General features: G+C 38.3%; 1 protein-coding gene and 1 pseudogene across 1 annotated transcript in view; both read left to right on the forward strand.

The window, feature by feature from the left end:
* Positions 1-16,241, forward strand: part of LOC115860493 (putative selection and upkeep of intraepithelial T-cells protein 1 homolog) — a gene marked incomplete at its 5' end in the record, with an annotated part of 29,052 nt that extends 12,811 nt beyond the window's left edge. Inside the window, 1 exon segment of the mRNA XM_030870377.2 lies at positions 16,015-16,241. Within this exon segment, the coding sequence (XP_030726237.2) occupies positions 16,015-16,241 (227 nt within the window).
* Positions 16,242-20,210: 3,969 nt separating this feature from the next.
* Positions 20,211-23,505, forward strand: LOC115860492 (cullin-4B-like; annotated as a pseudogene).
* The last annotated feature ends 632 nt before the right edge of the window (positions 23,506-24,137 follow it).

The raw sequence follows: 24,137 nt of genomic DNA on the forward strand, positions 1-24,137 counted from the left end.
GTCCATGATTCCTACAGTACAGATTTATGCTTCTCATGCCTAGTTTCTGCCATTAAGGAAAACAACCCAATCAATATCTTTGCATCCAAAGGCACAGGTTAGTGATACAGGGAAGCAGAAAGGAGCCTGTACCCAGTATTCATCCACTCAAAAGTAAGGTTTTAATTTCATTCTTTTACATGTAGCTGTCCAGTTTTCCCAGTACCACTTATTGAAGAGGCTGTCTTTTCTCCATTGTATATTCTTGCCTCCTTTATCAAAGATAAGGTGACCATATGTGCATGGGTTTATCTCTGGGCTTTCTATCCTGTTCCATTGATCTATATTTCTGTTTTTGTGTCAGTACCATACTGTCTTGATTACTGTAGATTTGTAGTATAGTCTGAAGTCCAAGAGCCTGATTCTGCCACCTCTGTTTTTCATTCTCAAGATTGCTTTGGCTATTCGGGGTCTTTTTTATTTCCATACAAATTGTGCAATATTTTCTTCTAATTCTGTGAAAAATGCCATTGGTAGTTTGATAGGGATTGCATTGAATTGGTAGATTGCTTTGGGTAGTATAGTCATTTTCACAATGTTGATTCTTCCAATCCAAGAACATGGTATATCTCTCTATCTGTTTGTATCATCTTTAATTTCTTTCATCAGTGTCTTATAGTTTTCTGCATATAGGTCTTTTGTCTCCTTCGGTATGTTTATTCCTAGTTATTTTATTCTTTTGATTGCAATGGTAAATGGGATTGTTTCCTTAATTTCTCTTTCAGATTTTTCATCATTGGTGTATAGGAATGCAAGAGATCTCTGTGCATTAACACCATACACAAAGATAAACTCAAAATGGATTAAAGACCTAAATGTAAGGCCAGACACTATCAAACTCTTAGAGGAAAACATAGGCAGAACACTCTATGACATAAATCACACCAAGATCCTTTCGACCCACCTCCTAGAGGAAGGGAAGTAAAAACAAAAATAAACAAATGGGACTTAATGAAACTTAAAGGCTTTTGCACAGCAAAGGAAACCATAAACAAGATGAAAAGACAACCCTCAGAATGGGAGAAAATATTTGCAAATGAAGCAACTGGCAAGGGATTAATCTCCTGAATATACAAACAGCTCATGCAGCTCAATATCAAAAAGATAAAAAAACCCAATCAAAAAATGGGCAGAAGAACTAAATAGACATATTTCCATAGAAGACATACAGATGGCCAAGAGGCACTTGAAAAGATGCTCGACATCACTAATTATTAGAGAAATGCAGATCAAAACTAAAATGAGGTATCACCTCACACAGGTCAGAATGGCCATCATCAAAAAAATCTACAAACAATAAATGCTGGAGAGGGTGCGGAGAAAAGGGAACCCTCTTGCACTGTTGGTGGGAATGTAAATTGATACAGCCACTATGGAGAACAGTATGGAGGTTCCTAAAAAAACTAAAAATAGAGCTACCATACAAAACAGCGATCCCACTACTGGGCATATACCCTGAGAAAACCATAATTCAAAAAGAGTCATGTACCACAATGTTCATTGCAGCTCTATTTACAATAGCCAGGTCATGGAAGCAACCTAAGTGTCCATCAACAGATGAATGGATAAAGAAGATGTGGCACATGTATACAATGGAATATTACTCAGCCATAAAAGAAACAAAATTGAGTTATTTGTAGTGAGGTGGGTGCACCTAGAGACTGTCATACAGAGTGAAGTAAGTCAGAAAGAGAAAAACAAATACTGTATGCTAACACATATATATGGAACCAAAAAAAGAAAAAAAGGTTCTGAAGAACCTAGGGGCAGGACAGGAATAAAGATGCAGACATAGAGAATGGACTTGAGAACACAGGGAGGGGGAAGGGTAAGCTGGGACGAAGTGAGAGAGTGGCATAGACATATATACACTACCAAATGTAAAATATTTAGCTAGTGGGAAGCAGCCGCATGGCACAGGGAGATCAGCTCGGTGCTTTGTGTCCACATAGAGGGGTGGGAGGGAGACGCAAGAGGGAGGAGAGGGCTTCCCTGGTGGCACAGTGGTTGGGAGTCCGCCTGCTGATGCAGGGGACGCGGGTTCGTGCCCCGGTCCGGGAGGATCCCACGTGCTGCGGAGCGGCTGGGCCCGTGGGCCATGGCCGCTGGGCCTGCGCGTCCGGGGCCTGTGCTCCACAATGGGAGAGGCCACAGCAGTGAGAGGCCCACGTACCGCAAAAAAAAAAAAAAAAAAGAGGGAGGAGATATGGGGATATATGTATATGTATAGCTGATTCACTTTGTTGTAAAGCAGAAACTAACACACCATTGTAAAGCAATTATACTCCAATAAAGATATTAAAAAAAAGAGTCAGGTTTATCTGCTGACCCAGTGGGATTAAAAGAAGAGTTAGAATCAAGGAGAAATTTTACTGTCATTCACAGTGGAGGGGACCAGAATTGTTAAAAACGAATCCTGTTTTCATCCACTTGGTTCCCTAAGGCCATTTCTCAGCACTGCTCCTCTGTATCCTATGGAGACCAATGAAAGAGTTGCGTTAGCCACTCAAAGATTTTGCCAATTATCTTTTCGGTTTTCCCAGATTTCTACTTAAAAAAAATTAAGACAATACATTAATTGATTTGAAAGAGAGATTATACAATGTAGTCAACTGAAAAGACCCAGTTTACTCTACTTGTCACCATTTACACTCTATTAATATGTCTCACATTGCCAATATTATAGAGTTTATAGCAGCAACCTCATGACAGGCCAAAATTGAAAATGGTCAAACTTGACCATAAATTGAAATGCTCTAAATTAGCTATGAGATTTTTAACTTTAAAAAGATCAACCACTTCCCATAATCAAGTCAATTTTGTTTTACAAAGAAAAAATAATTTCCCCAAATTCATTTTCTACAATTTTTCTTAATGTTTTCTCTGGTTCTACCAAGTTTGTGTTAGGGTTTTGGTATGAATCTCATTGTTTTTTCAATAACTACTTTCTCTGCACCCTTTCATTGAATGAGTTTAGCTCTTCTCCTGTATTGATAAGTTGATTATTCCATTTTGATGTCTCTTATGTTTCACAATTTTTCAAATTCCAGAAGGGTAAGGGGATGCATAAGAATGTTTAGAAAAGTTGTAAAAACAAATCCACAAATCCACTGCAGTTTCTGATGTGTCTTATGATGTAAGCATCACTATTATTGTGCAATAGCCTTTTCCAAGCAAACAAACACAACATATAGTGATTTACTGTTATCTGAGTTATGAGGGTGCAGGAAGAGAGTAAGAAGACAGAGAGAAAGAAAGAGAGAGAGAGTGAATATATATTATTGATTATATTTTCACCGGGGTATTCATTTACTTCAGTTGCAAAGAGATACTGTGCAAATTAAATCAGACTCCTTTCTAGAATGCCTTTATTCCTTGTACACTTTCTCCCAGCAGGGGTTTCCCTCTCATTGATTTAAGCCAGGGAATTCAAGTTAATGACTTCTACATAAAAGTTTTTTCTCATGGCTTTTCCAAAGATGTTTTTGGCATCTCAGAGGAAATCAATTTGTTCTCAAACATGTTTTTATTTCAGCTACTTGCCTTTAGTAAAATTTGAATTTACAATACCTCAAGTACATTTTATTTCCTTGACAGGTTTCCTGCAAAATTAAGGGATTAAACAAGCATCAAATGTTTCATCTGGGAGAGTGGATAAAGAGACAACAGAGGAACAATATGCTAAGATTTCCAAATAAAGTAACTGTGGCTTTACAATTTTATATAAAGCCAAATAATTGTCAGGTGGAGGGCAAGTAAAATATATTTGTACACTCAAGTTTGCATTTCGCTTGTAGCTCTTGTGCAAACTATGTTAACTTAAAAAAAAAAGGATAGAAAGTAATCCGAAGACAGATAGAAAGTAATCAGAAGACAGCAAATTAGGGGAATGACTGGAATAAAAACAAGTAATCTACAGGGCAAAATGGAAGTAACTCTGAAAATAGAAATAAATCTATACCCATCAGTAATTAAATGTCATATCTATCCATAATTAAACATGTCCATTGAAAGAAAACTATTTTCAAATCTATGATGTTTACAAGAGACTTAACTAATGCTCAATGACAGAAAAGTTGAAAATACAGGGATGCAAAGACCAAAACTATGCAACTTTTACCAAAATATATGTTGAAAGATATATTAATATTCTTTAAAAAATAATTAAAAAGAAATAAGCAGGAATAAAATAGTCATCCACAAAATAAAGATAAGAACCATGAACCAAAACTTTCTAAAAATTAGTGCATAGTACATAAACACTAATAATGCACTCTTAACCTTCCTACACTGTTGGTGGGAATGTAAACTGGTGCAACCACTATGGAGAACAGTATTGAGGCGGCTTTAAAAACTAAAAATAGAGTTATCATATGATCCAGCAATCCCACTCCTGGGCAAATATCCAGAAAAGACAAAAACTCTAGTTTGGAAAGATATATTCACCCCAATGTTCATAGCACCGCTATCTACAATAGCTAAGACATGGAAACAACCTAAGTGTCCATCAACAGATGAATGGTTAAAGAAGTTATGGTATATATATCTGCATGAGACTCATCATGTACAAGGGAACCACACCATTCATGGTTGACTTATCAAAATCAGTGGAGGATGTAAGGTAATGAGAAGACATATTCAAAGTGCTGTTAAAATTTCAAAGAATTTGCATATGCTCCTTTAATTCTCCCTGTTTTTATATTGAGAGAGTCAGCCCATTTATTCTCTTTTTTAAAACTTTATCCAGGTATAATGATGCACGTTATATCGCACACATTTAAAGTGTACAATATGATGAATTTTGACATATCCATACACCCTTTAAACTATATAATTAATATCCATTAATTCCAAAATTTTCTTTGTACTTCTTGATAATCCATTCTTTACTCTCTCCCCACTACTATCCTAAGGCAAAAATTGATATGTTTTCTGTCAACAGATATTAGTATGTATCTTTTTTTTAAAATACATTTATTTATTTATTTTTGGCTGCATTGCCTCTTCATTGCTGTGCACAGTCTTTCTCTAGTTGCGGTGAGCGAGGGCTACTCTGTTGCGGTGTGCAGGCTTCTCATTGTTGTGGCTTCTCTTGTTGCAGAGCATGGGCTCTAGGTGTGCAGGCTTCAGTAGTTGTGGCATGTGGGCTCAGTAGTTGTGGCTCGCAGGCTCTAGAGTGCAGGCTCAGTAGCTGTGGTGCATGGGTTTAGTTGCTCTGCGGCATGTGGGATCTTCCCGGACTAGGGCTCTAACCCATGTCCCCTGCGTTGTCAGGCGGCTTCTTAACCATTGCACCACCAGGGAAGTCCCTAGTATGTATCTTTTAGAATTTCATTTAAATGGAGTCATAAAGGGCATATTCATTTTTATTACACTTCTTTTATCCAGATTAATTATTTTCAGATTTGTCCTGGTTGTTAAATGTACAGCTGAATAGTGTTCTATTGTATGGACATGCAACTCTTTGCTTAATCATTCAACTGTTGATGGACTTTTGGATTGTTTTCATTTTTTTGCTCTGACAAATAGAGCTGCTATGAACATTTGCATGTAAGTTTTTGCATGATTGTATATGTCTTCATTTTCTTTGGTTAAATATTTAGTAGTGGAATGGCTAGGTCGTATTATATGTCTAAGCTTCACTGTTTACAGAACTGCCAATTATTTTAAAAGTGGTTATACCATTTGAAAGTCATACCAGCAGTGAATGAGAGTTTCAATTGCTCCACATTCTAGTCAACAGTAAGGCCAGTCTTTGCATTTTTAGCCATTCTAACGTGTGCATAATGGTAACTCACTGTGGTTTTAATTTGTCTTTACTTAAAAACTACGATATTAAACATTTTTCATGTTATTAACCTTCATTTCATTTTAGTTCTAAAAGTAACTACTACATCTAATAGCAGTAACTTTTGGCAGTAACTTTTATTTTCCAAAGTCATTTCTTCTGTTTATAAATCTTTGGTTTTTATTTACTTTCCTGAATATCTCAAATCTGTTACACTACTGTCTTCTAGCCTGAAGTATTACTATTGAAATATCTGATCCTAGTCTGATTTTATTTTCCTTTCATGTTACTTGTTGTTTGGCTAGGTGACCAGAGGGATATTTTTCTTTTACTTTAAATGTCCAGGAATTTTAATAGAACATGTCTTGCTATTGATTGTTTTGAGTCTGAATTCTTCTGCATGTGATGTGCTTAGTTAATATGTAGCATCAAATCTGGGTGTTTTGTTTTGTTTTGTTTTTTTTCCAGAAGTTTTTCTTGAATTATAGCTTTTAGTATTTGTTTTGTTCTTTTGATTTGGCTTTGCATTCCAATGTCTGCTATTATACATATTTTGAATCTTCTTTGCCTGTATTCACTTATTTTTCACATTTTCTCCAATCCTTTGTATATCTTTATTCATGAATATACATTGGCACTTAGTTTTTTTTGGTAATGTTTCCCAGTGGATTGTGTTTTAGCTATCCATTGGGTTGGCCCAAAAGTTTCTCTGTTTATTATTATGTGGGGAAAGAGGAAGATTTATGTTCTAGGTCACATTTTCTGTCTTTCCAGAATTTCCTTTGTGTGTGAATTTTTACATATAATTTTCTTTATATCTATAATTATTTAAAACAGTTTTGAATTTCTAAAAGACTTTAAATTGCTTAAATATTTTTTTTAAATTGACATCCAACTAAATTTCAGTGTCATCAGAGAATGTGGCCTGTATGGTACTTATTATTAAAGTTTTTGGACTTCTGTAATTATAATATGTGATTACTGTTTGTTAGTGTTTTATTTATGGTTGGAAAGAATGAAATTTTTATCGTTAGATATTGAAACTCTGTACTTCTTTCATCTTATTTTGTATATTATCCAACTATATCAGATTTCTTTTGATTATTACTTAGGGATTATTTTTTCCCTAGCTTTTTATAATTAAACTTTCTGTAGTCTTAAGTTTTAATTGGATTTAATTTAAATAGCATACTGCCGGATTTTTTTAACTCATTTTTTAAGTTTTACTAGAGTTCCTAGTCCATTTAAACTTATTGTGATTATGAAGATAGTTAGTTAAATTTACTTCCACTATCTTATTTTGTGTTTACTATTTGCCTCATCTTTTCTATGCTTTGTTATTCATTTTCCTTAATGTTCTGTTTGGGATAGATTGGATTTTTCTCAGTATATATTTTTCTTCTCTTTGTTCAAATATTTTAATTCTACTTGTGCAATATTAGAGACCCCATTAGAGATTTGGGAATTTAAAATTAAGTTTAAAAGGTATACAATTGGGCTTCCCTGGTGGCGCAGTGGTTGAGAGTCCTCCTGCCAATGCAGGGGACACAGGTTCGTGCCCCGGTCCGGGAAGATCCCACATGCCGCGGAGTGGCTGGGCCCGTGAGCCATGGCCGCTGAGCCTGCGCATCCGGAGCCTGTGCTCCGCAACAGGAGAGGCCACAACAGGGAGGCCCACGTACCACAAAAAAAAAAAAAAAAAAAAGTTATACAATTTATCAGTCTATTAATTATTTTTCTCAATAACAAAAAGTTTCCTGAGCATTTTAACTTTGTCCATATTCTAGCAATTTTTATGCTTTTTTCCCCTACATTAGTTTCCATCTGTCAGGTTTAACCAATGAGAAGAGATATTAGTGGCTTATAAAATATTTCTTAAATTGGATCTCACAGATATATTTTTATCTTTACATAAATATCATCAATCTAAATAGTCATTTGAAAATATTTCAGGATTATAAATGCTTAATACAAGTGAATTTTCAATGTTCCCTTTTACTCTGAGTTTGCATGTATTGTGCCTCCTGTCATTTTCCTTCACTATTTGACCCATTCATCAAGATACTTGGCAGGTATGTTTTATAAATGGCAGCTATGTCAAGTAAAGCTGAAAATTCAAATAGCCTTTAATTCTGAAATTCCACATATTGGTATACATCTCATTGAAGCTCCTATACAAGGAGACACATTGAATAATTTTCTTAGCAGCATTGCATTTAGTACCAAAAATTGGAAATAGGAGAATGACACATAAAGTGTTACATGCCAATGCAAAAGAATGCTGAGAAAAGTGCCTTAAAATGAAATTTTAAATAGACATATGCACACAATGTTATAAAATATACACACACACTTATAAATTCACAGTAAAGATGAACCTTAATTCCTGCTTACTGCTGATAAGGGTGTTGAAGCAATAAAATTGTTACTGAAAGCAACCCCAAATAGCATGAGAACCTGGATACCTAGAACTCAACCAAGACTACTGAAGTAGAAGATCTTGGAAATGTAACCCAGATCAATGTTCTTCCTATCTGAACTTATCTGAGACAGGGAATCATATATCGATGACAAACAAATCTCAGAGGACTTTAAAATGAGGCAGAGAAAGAATACCTCAGAGCACCCACACTATCTGCCATGCACATTTATCGGTCCAAAATAATACAGTAATAAAATTAGCATGGCTATGCTAATCATGAGTATAAATATGCTTTATAGCACACTTTTCATCCAATAAGCATTTGGTGGGCATTGGAAATATGGAAGAAAGAGAAAGGAAATGTAAAAATTAGGAAACCAGGATTTTCTAATAGGAACATGTTGAAAAAGCAGTATTAACCCTCGTCTCTAAGTTCTTGTTTACTTTTAGTTCTATATGGAGTTATTTAGAAATTAGGATCAGTAAGGAAGAAGAGCAAGACCCAGAGATGTTGCAGAGCTTAGAATTTCAAGTGATTTTGAGTAGAGCCAGCATATGGCTGTAATTAGACATCACTCCCTGCATACAGATGTACTGAAAGATATGGGAAAATCACAGCTGTGGCTTAAGGATTTCTGAGGATGCTAAGAAAACAAATTGGAGTCCCATAATAACACATAGACAAAGGACTTCAAACATCAAGTTACCTAGCATAGGGAAGAAATTCCGTTAATTTCTTTTATCTTTTAATTAGGCTGTCAATTATTTGCTTGAATACTTCCAAGTATGGTGAACTCACGATTATCTTGAGACAGACTTCTTCCTGACTGGAGAATTCTGAATATTAGAATTTTCTTTCTAGGATGTGTTAAAATCTACATCCATGTAAAGGGGTAAGGAGAGTAAACTTTAAGACAAATTACAGTAACTAATCATTTTGGAGAAGAAAATCAGACAAAAATTTCTAAGCAGAGAACTCAAAGACAATTCTCTACATCCTTCAGTTATGGTTTATTGGTAGTTTTGGAGCTCATAAATTACATATCTATCAGAGGAAATCTGACATCAATCAGGGAAATGCATCAGAGGGCTATTAGCATGAAAGTCCACAGTTAAAAATTAAATAAACAGATAACAGGTCCTTTGTGCATTGAATTAAAAGAATGATTTTGTAAAATAAGTGTAGGAGGCATAAAGTTTCCAAATGAAGCCAGAGTACTTACTCTGATAAGTGACACAAGGGAAAATTTTAGTATATAAATTTATTTCAGGGTTGGCTTTCATAATGACTGGAGTTGTAACAAAGGCCAAGGGCAGAAACAAGTTCCAACTATAATCTAGAAGAAACTTGGAAGAAATTTACATTCAGAGGGAGATCCACATGGTAGATATCAGGGAGGTAATCTTCCTAAAAAGCTAGAAGTCTTGAAGCAAAAATACTGACTTACAGAAATACAGTGATTGACTGAGCTTTTTATGCCAGGATAAAGGCATATAACGTTGTTTAATTTGATTCAAGAACCAGGAGATTTGGTTGTCTGTAAATTTCTCCTTAAACTAAAGTAGAATTACTTCTCTAAGGCCACTATGGAATCATCTTTATTTAACCTACATTTTTTTTTTTTTTTTTTTTGCGGTACACGGGCCTCTCACTTTTGTGGCCTCTCCCACTGCAGAGCACAGGCTCCGGACGCACAGGCTCAGTGGCCATGGCTCACAGGCCCAGCCACTCCACAGCATATGGGATCTTCCCAGACTGGGGCATGAACATGCGTCCCCTGCATCAGCAGGCAGACTCTCAACCACCGTGTCACCAGGGAAGCCCTAACCTACATTTTTAAATGATAGTGTCATCTGGACCAAAATCCTGGTTGGCACTTAATTCCTTCCAATGTGTCCAATAGATAATTCCATTATTTTCTTCCTTTTGTATTATCTGTTGAAAAGTCAGCTATCTGTCCTATTGTTGTTTCTTTGAAGACAATATGCCTTTTATTCTCAGACTGCTTTAAACAGATTTGTTTCAATTTGATTTCCATAGTCTGACTATGATGTGTTTGATATGGTTTATCCTGCTTGAGGTTCACATACCTCCATGAATACATGGGTTTAAAAATAGCATTCCAGTCATTATTTCTTCAAATACATCTTCTGTTGTTGGGTGTCTAGTTACATATCTGTTAGATCCTTTCACCATTTCTCTTATATCCCTATGCATTTTTCTTTATTTTATATTCTTTTTCCTCTCTGTTCTTCAGTTTGGATATTTACAATTAAATAGTCTCCCAATTCCCTAATCCCATGTTCTTTCTGCTGAATATGCTGCTAAACTCTTTTTAATGATTTTTTTTAATTTCAAAAGTTATATTTTCTCCTCCTGGGAATCCCCAATATTTTCCTACCATAGATTCCACTTCTATGGTAGTGTTATCTATCTCTTCCTCTGCATGCTTGAACAAATCAATTAAAGTTATTTTAAACTTATCAGCTAATTTCACTATCTTAGTCAACTTCAGTCTGTTAGGTCTGTTCCTATTGTTTGTTTTTTCCCTTCGTTTAAATTCAGAGGTTTCTGTCCTTTCTCATATGTAAAAATAAAAAAAATTATCTAAGGACATTGTGATCATGTTCTTAAATGTGTGTCAACTTGACTACACTTTCCAGAATGCCCTTTCATTTATGTTTCCAGTTAGTGTAGGCCATAAGGAAAATTCCTGGGAGACGGAGGGTGGAAAGGAAGCAGCAGCCATTTTTGTAGCTTGTATATGTTGCTGCTGATATGCTGATTCCTTTCATTGGAATGATGTAGAAGCTAGACCTGCAATTGGTCTACTTTCCCATGAATCCTCCTTCAACTTCTCTGAGTCCTAAGCCAAATGTGTGTATGTCAATTGTGATGAAGGGCTCTGGTTTCTGCAACATACTCTCTTCAACAAGGTCAAAAGCAATAAGAATACATATGGGTTTCAGTCATCCTAGTGAGGGTCTAGTTCATGCATGTGGGTTCCATCCTGCTTGTATCTTTGCTATTGAAGTCCATTCTATTCCCTCTTCCAGTACTAATAGGGGAATTCAGGCTGTTATTTTCAAGGTTACCACTGAGCTGGAAAGCAGGGGATAAGAACAGGTTAAGTTAGAATGCCAGTTAGAATGCCACAAAGCTCACTGTTCTTACTGAAATTCAGCTATTTTTTTCTGATTAAGTGTTCCCCTGGTTGCAAGCTTGTGGTTAGTTTCCAGATTTCTGAAAAAAGTTGATTTCTGGCCCATTTTTTCCTAGTTTACTTACTGTTTTATAAAGGGAAAGTATCAATCAGCTCAGGCTGCCATAATAAAATACCATAAACTGGGTGGGTGGCTTAAACAACAGGCATTTATTTTCTCACAGTCCTGGAGGCGGGAAGTCCCACATCAGGGTGCCTGCATGGTTAGTTTCTGGTGAGGCTTCTCTTTCTGGCTTATAGGTGGCCACCATCTTGTTGTGTGCTCACATGACCCCTTCTTTTTGTGCAAGCAAGGGGAGAGAGAGAGAGTGCATGAGTTCTCATGTCTCTTCTTATACAGACACTAATCCTACTGGATCATGGCCCTATCTTTATCACCTAGTTTAACCTTAATTATTTCTGTAAAGGCCCTATCTCCAAATAAGTTACATTAGGGGTTAGGGTGTCAGCATATGAATTTTGGGCAAGGGCATGGACCACAAACATTCAGTCTGTACCAGGGAAGGATTTTTGAAGTTTCTTACTTTACCATTTTCACTGATTTACTCAAGCATTTTACAAATACGTGTTTTATTCATGTTTTTCAGTAGTTCTCAAAGAAGAGTTCAGGAACCACTTGTTCTGTCATGGCTTGAGGCAGAACTATCTACTCCTTCCTGTTATATTTTTATATATGACCTGTCCCTTTTTTTCATAACAAATCTTAACAATGGTGTGTGTCTGTTTTACTAGGGGAAAAATCAGTTCTTTTTGTTGGGAATCTGAACATTTTTTATTTGATTTCTGTTTTTATATTAATTGATTCTACATTTTACTTTCTGAAATTCATTTTCTAGTTTCTTGGTTTGTATCTAGCTTCTTGATTTGGTAAGGGTATACTCCCAAATGAAACATGACCCCTTTCTGGTGTATATAGAGTCAGAGATCTTCACCTAGAAGTGTAGTATCAGTCAAGCCACAGGATACTCAGATCTTCTTCCAAAGTTTTTACCAATGGTATCCAATATAAACAACATCTCAAAAATACAGGGACTTTTAACTCTTTGATCTTGGGCTCATTTTAAAATTCTTATCCCATCTTAGCCCATCTCCTACAGGCATACCTACCTACCTTCTTAAATGAGTTAATGCCAGGAATAAGGAACATTCTCTCTAGCTACTTAATAATAATAATACTTGATATTTCCAATACTCTCTTTTTGAAAGCTAATACATGTAATGTTAAATAGACATTTTACTTTTGATTAATTCTTGAGTTAGGAACTCATTTGAAATGTAATAACTCTAATGACATCAACTGTATTAACATTATCATATTTCTCATCAGAATAATTGATGCATTATTTTATGTTAATAAGTTTCCTAATAGCAAAGATCCTTCTGATCCTCTACTTGGATGAGCTAGAAGTTAATTTTAATCCAAATCAGATAAGAAGAAGTAAAGCTGTCACTGTTTGCAGATGACATGATACTATACATAGAGAATCCTAAAGATGCTACCAGAAAACTACTAGAGCTAATCCATGAATTTGGTAAAGTTGCAGGATACAAAATTAATGCACAGAAATCTCTTGCATTCCTATACACTAATGATGAAAAATCTGAAAGAGAAATTAAGGAAACACTCCCGTTTACCATTACAACAAAAAGAATAAAATACCTAGGAATAAACCTACCTATGGAGACAAAAGGCCTTGATGCAGAAAACTATAAGACACTGATGAAAGAAATTAAAGATGATACAAACAGATGGAGAGATATACCATGTTCTTGGATTGGAAGAATCAACATTGTGAAAGTGACTATAATTCCCAAAGCAATCTACAGATTCGGTGCTATCCCTATCCAACTATCAATTCCATTTTTCACAGAACTAGAACAAAAAATTTCACAATTTGTATGGAAACACAAAAGTCCCCGAATAGCCAAAGCAATCTTCAGACAGAAAAATGGAGATGGCGGAATCAGGCTCCCTGACTTCAGACTATACTATAAAGCTACAGTAATCAAGACAGTATGATACTGGCACGAAAACAGAAATGTACGTCAATGGAACAGGATAGAAAGCCCAGAGATAAACCCACGCACATATGGTCACCTTATCTTTGATACAGGAGGCAAGAATATACAGTGGAGAAAAGACAGGGGGCTTCCCTGGTGGCACAGTGGTTGAGAGTCTACCTGCCGATGCATGGGACATGGGTTTGTTCCCTGGTCCAGGAAGATTCCACATGCCACAGAGCACCTGGGCCTGTGAGCCATGGCCGCTGAGCCTGTGCATCAGGAGCCTGTGCTCCACAACAGGAGAGGCCACAACAGTGAGAGGCCCGCGTACCACAAGCAAAAGAAAAAAAAGAAGACAGCCTCTTCAATAAGTGGTGCTGGGAAAACTGGACAGCTACGTATAAAAGAAAGAAATTAGAACACTCCCTAACACCATACACAATAATAAACTCAAAATGGATTAAAGACCTAAATGTAAGGCCAGACACTATCAAACTCTTAGAGGAAAACATAGGCAGAACACTCTATGACATAAATCACACCAAGATCCCTTTTGACCCACCTCCTAGAATGGAAATGGAAATAAAAACAAAAATAAACAAACGGGACCTAATGAAACTTAAAAGCTTTTGCATAGCAAAGGAAACCATAAACAAGACGAAAAGACAACCTCAGAAGGGGAGAAAATATTTGTAAATGAAGCAACTGACAAAGGATTAATTTCCAAAATTTACAAGCAGCTCATGCAGCTCAATATCAAAAAAACAAAAAACACAATCCAAAAAAAATCGACATTTCTCCAAAGAAGATATACAGATTGCCAACAAACACATGAAAGAATGCTCAACATCACTCATCGTTAGAGAAATGCAAATCAAAACTACAATGAGATATCATCTCACACCAGTCAGAATGGCCATCATCAAAAATTCTACAAACAATAAATGCTGGAGAGGGTGTGGAGAAAAGGGAACCCTCTTGCACTGTTGCTGGGAATGTAAATTGATACAGCACTATGGAGAGCAGTATGGAGTTTCCTTAAAAAACTAAGAATAGAACTACCATACGACCCAGCAATCCCACTACTGGGCATATACCCTGAGAAATCCTAATTCAAAAAGAGTCATGTACCACAAAGTTCATTGCAGCTCTATTTACAATAGCCAGATCATGGAAGCAACCTAAGTGTCCCTCGACAGATGAATGGATAAAGAAGATGTGGCACATACATACAATGGAATATTACTCAGCCATAAAAAGAAACGAAATTGAGTTATTTGTAGTGAGGTGGATGGACCTAGAGTCTGTCATACAGAGTGAAGTAAGTCAGAAAGAGAAAAATAAATACTGTATGCTAACACATATATATGGAAACTAAAAAAAAAAGACATGGTTCTGAAGAACCTAGAGGCAGGACGGGAATAAAGACACAGACCTACTAGAGAATGGCCTTGAGGACACGGGGACAGGGAAAGGTAAGCTGGGACAAAGTGAGAGAGTGGCATGGACATATATACACTACCAAATATAAAATCGAGAGCTAGTGGGAAGCAGCCACATAGCAAAGGGAGATCATCTCGGTGCTTTGTGACCACCTAGAGGGGTGGGATAAGGAGGGTGGGAGGGAGTGTGATGCAAGAGGGAAGAGTTATGGGGACATATGTATATGTATAGCTGATTCACTTTGTTATAAAGCAGAAACTAACACACCATTGTAAAGCAATTATACTCCAATAAAGATGTTAAAAAATAAATAAAATAAAGTGGTGATGACCTGAAAAAAAAAAAAAGTAGGATATGTGTAAAATAATTCTGCATCATCCAAACAATGGAAAACTTTGCAACCATAGAAGGAATAGGAAAAATTCATACACTGATATGAAGTTTCTTCCTGTTTACAAAATTATGTTAAAAAAAAAAGTAAGTTGCAAAGCAAAGTACACACCATATTAGCATTTAAAAAGAAGATATGGATATATAAATATTTATATATTGATGTATATAATACTTTTATATCTGTATATATGTACATGTGTATCTTTTAAAATATTTATTTATTTATTTGGCTGCACTAAGTCTTAGTTGTGGCATGCGAGCTCTCTTAGTTGCGGCATGTGAACTCTTAGTTGCAGCGTGTGGGAGCTAGTTGCCTGACCAGGGATCGAACTTGGGGCCCATGCATTGGGAGCATGGAGTCTTAGCCACTGGACCACAAGGGAGGTCCCTACATGTGTATGTTTATGTATATTATGCACATATATAAACATGCAAACTATATCAGGAAGTGGTCCAGGGTAGCATTGCCAAGGAAATGTGGAGATGACTCTTTTCTGTCCTTACCTGCTACCCTCAGATCCATGATGGCCTCCTCATAGGTGTCACCGTCTTTAAAGAAAGAGTGGTACTGCCCCCCATCAAGAACACTGATGGTGGATCCTGAGGGTCACTTTGCCCTCTCCCAGGGTGTCCTTCAGAAGCACTGTGCGATTCATATAGCTGTAGTGCTTTTTCCAGAGTTCTTCCCCATCCTTGTACAGGTAAACCAGATGGGAAGAGTGCTCATGAAACCACACTGTGGCAGGGACAGCTGGCAGCTGAGCTCAGCACTTTCGCCCACCAGGACCACCTGGTGGCTCCTGGAGCTGCTCACAGTGAAGTGCTCTGCGGAAGAAGCCCGAGACCGGATTTATTCCGAAGGCCACAGGAGAATGCTTCACCTAGGTCCCTCTGCCCTGGACACATTGGCCTTCTTCCTGATTCTTGATGCCAAGTCCTTTCTGACTTCAGAACTTTGCTCTCAGAGATATCTTCACTCTGACAGCAGTGCTTTTCTCTCAAACCCTCCCATCACTGCCTCCTTCTTACCTCTCAGGTCCCAGCTTAAATGTCAACTCCTTAGAGAAAAATTTTATCACCATCCACTTCCCATTTCCCCTAATCATATCTTCAGTAGCACATATCGTTACCTGATATTTTTAATTCCTGTCTTTATTTTCTCTCATAACCAGCTAATATGTAAGCCACACAACAACAGAGTCTCTATCTTTTTTTAAAATTCTCTTTATTATCCCCAGTGCATAAAGCATTGCCTGAACGTGGTAGGCACTCTGTAAATATTTAACAAAGGAATGTGGATAGTCCCCAATATTGAGAGGTGGGAGGTGGACCGCTATTGCTGAACAACAGCCTTTACCTATCAGATACACCAGCTGCTTTTTTCAGTATCAGTTTCTGGCGAGTTAAAAATGGCCACAAATATTTTGATGCTCCATCCATGAAGAGAAAGTGCCTATGTCCCCTCCTCTTAAAACTGTGCTCTGATGTTGCTTTGCTCAATAGAATATGGCAGAAGACAACCTGCAATAGTTTCTGGGTCTGTCTTAAGAAATGAGCTGGTCTCATTTGTTGCTGTTGTTGTTCTTGTACCATTCTTTCTGGAAGCTGTCGGCAGCCATATACAAAGTCTCACAACCCTGAGACCATCATGACAGAAAGGCCATGGGTTAACATGTCACTTGACAATCCCAGGGGATCCCAACCTTCCAGCCTGCTCCACCAAAGGGCTAGACATGTGAATGAAGCCACCTTGAGCCCTTTGGAACACTCCACCCACTAGCTGAATATACCAAGAGACCTCAGTCTACGTCACGTGGAACAGAAGAGTCACGCAGCTGAGCACTGGCCAGAATTCCTGCCCAACAAGATGTGAGATATAATAAAATGGTTGCTTTAAATCACTAATTTGGGGGATAATTTTCTGTGAAGCTATAGGTAACTATAACAAGCTCCTCCCATAATCTTAGTTTTTCCTCTTTTTGATTATGCCAGATTCATTCTTGTCTCTGTCAAGAGTGTTTATCCTTTTCACTGTAAGGTATCCAAATTATTAGACTTAAGGCCTATTGCTCTAAGAGAAATTTGTGGACAGCTCCAGCTCACGCCAACGTCTCCTTTATCTGAGGTCCTACTAAACTCATAATTCATATCATCACATAAATGATCGTGGTTTGTTCTTAAATATAAGGGATCTATTCGTTATGACTTGTCAGTGAGAACTTGAGTCTCCCGAGAGTAGATGTTAGCCAGGTACCTGTCTCTGCTCCTTGGCACAGCGTTGCAGCACGGAGCTGGGGCTCAGAAAGACACAGAAACTGAAATAACATTTTATAATCATAGGTGGTTTTAACACTAATTTCTATCCTCAGAACTAGAACAGAAAGGGTAGACTCTGAGGAACAGCAGTGAAAAAGCCTCCTCATTTTCTTCACTGTCATTTACCTTCACTATTTTTCTTTATAGATGTGACACACTATGAAAAAGAAGTAGATATCCCTACCTGAGGTGATTACTATCATCTGTAAGAGGAGAACGTCCACTGAGTATCCAGATACGTAAGAAAATGCCGGCTCCATCACACCTGGAAAATGAAATAGCAATTTTGGGATCAGGCAGCAAGAATCATGGTAACTCAGGAAAAAAAACAGAGAATTTTGAAATCCTGTCTTTTGAGAGAATTCCCTTTGATGTGCAACTAAATGATTTAGTCAAACCACAGGTGTCGGACACACTGATATTACGTCTTTTCCTCTTTCCTTCCTGTGCCTTTACTGCGGCTCATTGTCTTCGTTAGATTACTATTGTGAAGGGCATCTGTGGTAGACGAGAGCATCAGAGGTGTACAGAACCCAGGTATGCATATGCCACACGCACTTGGCCTCATCTGCATCCTGGCTTAAGCCTCTTGCTCAGTTCAGAGACCTGGCTACTGCCTCTGAGGTGACCTCATTTCTTAATGGGAACACTTGTGTGCCCTCTCCTCTGGGCGACAAGCCAGCTCTAGCAAAACATTCATAATCCCACTGTTATTGGCAGGGTCTGACCTGCCTGGATCCATGGACCTTCTGGCTCCACCCACTACTTCTACATTCAAAGGAAATGCCACATGAGGGAGGTGGGATCTAGATTCCCCAGCAGCCGCCCGGAGGGCCTGTGTAAAAAAAATCAGGTAGAACGGTGTGTAAAAAGTATCAGACAGGGCTTCCCTGGTGGCGCAGTGGTTGAGAGTCCGCCTGCCGATGCAGGGGACATGGGTCCGTGCCCCGGTCCAGGAAGATCCCCCATGCCGCGGAGCGGCTGGGCCCGTGAGCCATGGCCGCTGAGCCTGCGCGTCCGGAGCCTGTGCTCCACAACAGGAGAGGCCACAACAGTGAGAGGCCCGCGTACCACAAAAAAAAAAAAAAAAAAAAAGTATCAGACAGAATGGTGTGTTAACTGCCTGCCAGATAAACTTGGATCAGTCAGATACAAGAAATTAGAACAAGTAAGAAGATAAATGCCTGTCCTTTCTTGCTTTATTTCCTAATTTCCCCCCTCACTCTTGCTGTCTAAATTGCCACCCTACTCCAATAAACATTTAGTAATAATTTGGACATGGGCTCTTTTTTCTAGGGATCCTAAAGAGAGAAAACAAAACAAACAAACAAACAAAAAAACCCTGCTTAAGTATGGAGTTACATATTAGCATGCTGGAATTAGGAACATGTATTTGGTTTCATATACTCAACAGTTAAGCAACATCTGGTTCATGAAGAATCCCAAATATGTCAATAAATAAAATGCTAGATTTTACCTGCTGGAAAACGGAGTGCATAAATGCAAAATACAAGCTGTGTAAATCTGTTTTGAGATGCGTGTTTTACAATACAAGAATATAAAATAATGTATTAAAGGAGAGAAAAGTTACAGGTAAGGTGTCTCTTGCAGTGATTTAATATATCCATTTAAAAAATAAGTGGAATTGGAAAGAGTGTGATAGATGAAAGCAGTGTCAAAGAGTAGGGGTAGATATCTGCAAAACATCAACTGATTAAGGGCTCATATCAAAATTTTAATTATAAAAATTATTTTTAAGGTAGATATGCTGAAAGAAAAATAGTTAAAGGACCTGAACAATCTCAGCATAGAAAATACCCAAATAGCAGTAAAGATAAGAAAAGGTAGAGACCCTCGTTAAGAATCAGGAAAATGCATGTTAAAACCACAATGCAATATCACACTCACTAGAATGGGTACCATAAAAAAGGCTGACAATACCAAGTTTCGATGAGGCTGTGGTGTAATGTGGTGTAATGCAGTGTACAGGGCATTTCTCATGTTCATGGCTGGTGAGAGTACAGTGGTGGGATGATATTTGAAGGCACTTTAGCATCTTCTACTAGAGTTGAAAATAAACACAGCCTATGATCCAGCAATTCTACTTTAGGAACATAATCAATAGAAATGTATGCACAAACACACAAAAGACATATAGAATAAATTTCCAGATAACATTATTGGTAATAACTAAACTGGAACAATACAATAAGCCTAAACATACAAGCCAAGAGGGAGAAAAGGAGGAGGAGCTGCAGCCTCACAGACTTACTGAGTTACTCCTGCAGAAAGTGGGGAGAGAGAGCGAAAAGCAGGGGAGGGGGATGGCACGGCCGTTTATCTGTCTGTCTCCTCATCCACTCTCCCCCTTGTTCTGCTCACTCCTGGTGTCAGCCTATCCTCCTTCCCAAACCCTCCCATTCCCCTGGTGGAGCGCCCCCTTCACTTTCCTTCTCGTCCTCTGTGTTTCTCCTCTCTTTCTTCCCTTCCCCCTCTAGTATTGCCACCTTCTCTCCTACACACACGCAGGCATATAAACGTAGGTTTTGGATGCTGTCTGCCTGTTGACCCCGCTATTTTCATGTTTCCAACAGGTTTTTCTTCCCCCGGTCCCTCAGCTGCTGCCGCTGCGGCTCAGGAGGTCAGATCTGCCACTGATGGTAATACCAGCACCACCCCGCCCACCTCTGCCAAGAAGAGAAAGTTAAAGAGCAGCAGTAGCGGCAGTAACAGTAGTAACGACAGAGAAGACTTTGATTCCACCTCTCCCTTCTCTTCCACTCCTTTACAACCCAGGGATTTGGCATCCCCTTTAACCCCGTCCTTCTCCTGCCTGGGGGTTTCAGTGGCCGCTCCCAGCCACGTACGGATACAGAAGAAGCTGCGTTTTGAAGACACACTGGGGTGTGTAGGGTTTGATGCGAAGATGGCTGAGGAATCCTCCTCCTCCTCTTCACCTTCACCAACTGCTGCAACATCTCAGCAGCAGCAGCTTAAAAATAAGGTATATTAATCTCTTCTGTGGCTTCAGTGCATCACTCAAACGGCCTAGCCCAATCTTCTACCACTGTCTCTAGCTTTGCTAACAGCAAGCCTGGCTCTGCTAAGAAGTCAGTGGTCAAGAACTTTAAAGATAAGCCTACATTACCAGAAAGCGACACAGATGAAACATGGCAGAAACTGAAGAAAGCAGTGGAAGCTAACCCAGGATAGTACTTCGATTAAGAACAATTTAGAAGAACTCTCTGTTCTTACAAGATTTCTGCAAACTTGTGCAAACAGCTGAGACAGATTTGTGAAGATCACATGAAAGCACAAATTCATCAGTTCAGAGAGGATTCACTGGATAGAGTTCTTTTTCTAAAGAAGATCGATAGATGTTGGCAAAACCATTGCAGACAAATGATCATGATCAGTAGCAGTTTTTTTGTTTCTGGATAGGACTTACGTTCTTCAAAATTCAATGCTACCGGGCTTCCCTGGTGGCGCAGTGGTTGGGGGTCCGCCTGCCGATGCAGGAGATACGGGTTCGTGCCCCGATCCGTGCATGCACGGAGCGGCTGGGCCCGTGAGCCATGGCCGCTGAGCCTGCGCGTCCGGAGCCTGTGCTCCGCAACGGGAGAGGCCACAGCAGTGGGAGGCCCATGTACCGCAAAAAAAAAAAAAAAAAAAAAATTCAATGACCCTCCATTTGGGAAAGGAATAGTGAAGCAATTGATAGAAGTTTACTCCAAAGCCTTTTAAGCATGCTCTCTGATTTGCAAATTTATCAGGATTCTTTTGAACAACGATTTTTGGAAGAAACTAACCGACTCTACGCAGCTGAAGGCCAAAAATTAATGCAGGAAAGAGAGGTTCCTGAATATCTTCATCATGTTAACAAACGTCTAGAAAAAGAAGCAGACAGACTTATTACTTACTTAGATCAGACCACCCAAAAGTCATTAATTGCTACTGTGGAAAAACAACTTCTAGGTGAACACTTAACAGCGATTCTTCAGAAAGATTTAAATAAACTCCTTGATGAAAACCGAATTCAAGATTTATCTCACCTGTATCAGCTCTTCAGTAAAGTTCGAGGTGGCATTCAGATTCTCTTGCAGCAAAGGATTGAATACATTAAGGCATTTGGTAGCACTGTTGTAATTAATCCTGAAAAGGATAAAACCATGGTTCAAGAATTGCTGGCTTTTAAGGATAAGGTTGACCATATAATTGATACCTGTTTCCTGAAGAATGAAAAACGTTTCAATGCCATGAAAGAAGCATTTGAAACATTCATTAACAAAAGACCAAACAAACCTGCTGAACTTATATCTAAGTATGCAGATTCAAAGCTTCTCGCAGGCAACAAAGAAGCTACAGATGAAGAACTTGAGAAAATTTGGATAAGATTATGATTATATTTATTTATTTATTTATTTTGCGGTACGCGGGCCTCTCACTGTTGTGGCCTCTCCCGTTGCGGAGCACAGGCTCCGGATGCGCAGGCTCAGCGGCCATGGCTCACGGGCCCAGCCACTCCGCGGCATGTGAGATCTTCCCGGATTGGGGCACGAACCCGTGTCCCCTGCATCGGCAGGCGGACTCTCAACCACTGCGCCACCAGGGCAGCCCCTACGATTATATTTAGATTCATCTATGGCAAGCATGTTTTTGAGGCCCTTCTATAAGAAAGGTTTAGCCAAGCGCCTGCTGGGAAGAGTGCATCTGTGGATGCTGAAAAATCAATGCTGTCCAAACGCAAACATGAATGTGGAGCTTCTTTCACCAGCAAACTTGAAGGAACGTTTAAAGACATGGAACTTTCTAAAGACATCCTGATTCAATTCAAACAGTATATGCAGAACCAGAATGTACCTGGGAATATTGAATTAACTGTGAACATCCTGACGGTGCGTTATTGGCCAACGTATGTGCCTGTGGAAGTTCATTTACCACCACAGATGGTAAAATTTCAGGAGATTTTCAAGACCTTTTACCTAGGCAAACATAGTGGCGGGAAACTTCAGTGGCAGGCAACCCTAGGACACTGTGTGCTAAAGGCAGAATTTAAAGAGGGTAAAAAGGAACTCCAGTTCTCTCTTTTTCAAACACTGGTGCTGCTAATGTTTAATGAGGGAGAGGAGTTAACTTTAGAAGAGATCAAGCAGGCTACGGGAATAGAGGCTGGAGAGTTAAGGAGAACACTGCAGTCATTGGCCTGTGGCAAACCTAGAGTTCTGATGAAAAATCCAAAGGGTAAAGCTATAGGAGATGGTGACAAGTTCATTTGTAATGATGATTGCAAGCACAAACATTTCAGGATAAAGATCAATCAAATTCAGGTGAAAGAAACGGTTGAGGAACAAGCAAGCACTACAGAAAGAGTATTTCAAGACAGACAGTATCAAATTGACGCTGCAATTGTTCAAATTATGAAGATAAGAAAGACAGCCACAATCTTCTTGTTTCAGAAGTGTACAACCAGTTGAAATTTCCAGTAAAACCTGCTGATCTTAAGAAGAGAATAGAATCCTTAATTGACCGGGACTACATGGAAAGAGATAAAGAAAATCCAAACCAGTACAATTATGTTGCATAAAATGTTGGCCTTGGAGCATTTGGTGTCATAAGCAGTAGCCAGTGGATAAAGTAACCTGTTATTATTTGACTTCTTTTATACTACCAATGACCAAATGAAGCAGTGTAATGGAAATAGTTGAGTGACTTTTCAGTGGTTAACATGCCCATTTAAAGAGTAATACTTACCTTTAAGAAGAATGTTGTTGAACTCTTTGCATGTTATTTAGTATGATGTGCAGAAAACTCTTAAGAAAGTACCTGTTCTTCATGATTACTATTTGGAACTGGGGAAGAGGTCCCTATGGCTATTTAAAAAAGAGGAGGGATGTTCTTATGTACCATTAATTATGAAGCAAAAGGTTTATTTGCTTAAAATGTCATTTAAAGATACTTAAACTGCATGCAAACTTTATTTACTGTACAGAGTACTGGATGTATTTATAAATAGAAAAACCACCCTGGACTTGGTTGTTCACCTGTTTTGTGATTTCCCTTGAAGAGAAAAATAAGTTGTCATAGCTATTGATATTTTACTAAGTAATGTTCTGTTACACTGAAAGGGATGTTTTTAAAAACTTTATTTGGAAACAAGTTTTCAAGCAGAGGGACAGTTGCTTACGTGGTCTTGTATACACACAACCTAAAATGTTCCCATGGGATGTATGTATATGATTCAGCCCTGAGTTTACTGTGCTGATTAACAGGTACTTATAAAAATAGCTGAAATAGAAAATTGCTGGTCAGTTGTACTAGAAGAACATGGTAGGAGAGAAAAATCCAACTCTTTCTTCATATTAAAAATGAATATAATATGAACATCACAAAAGAGAACAAAACCCACGTGTTTTGTAACTTTTTACAAGAGCAAAAATTCATAAACTAGTTTTCAACTTCCTTTAGACGTTAATGTTGTTTGGACAGTTTTGTCTTTAACTTGGACCAA

The sequence above is a fragment of the Globicephala melas genome, chromosome 1 (genome assembly GCF_963455315.2).
Source record: "Globicephala melas chromosome 1, mGloMel1.2, whole genome shotgun sequence".
NCBI lineage: Eukaryota > Metazoa > Chordata > Mammalia > Artiodactyla > Delphinidae > Globicephala > Globicephala melas.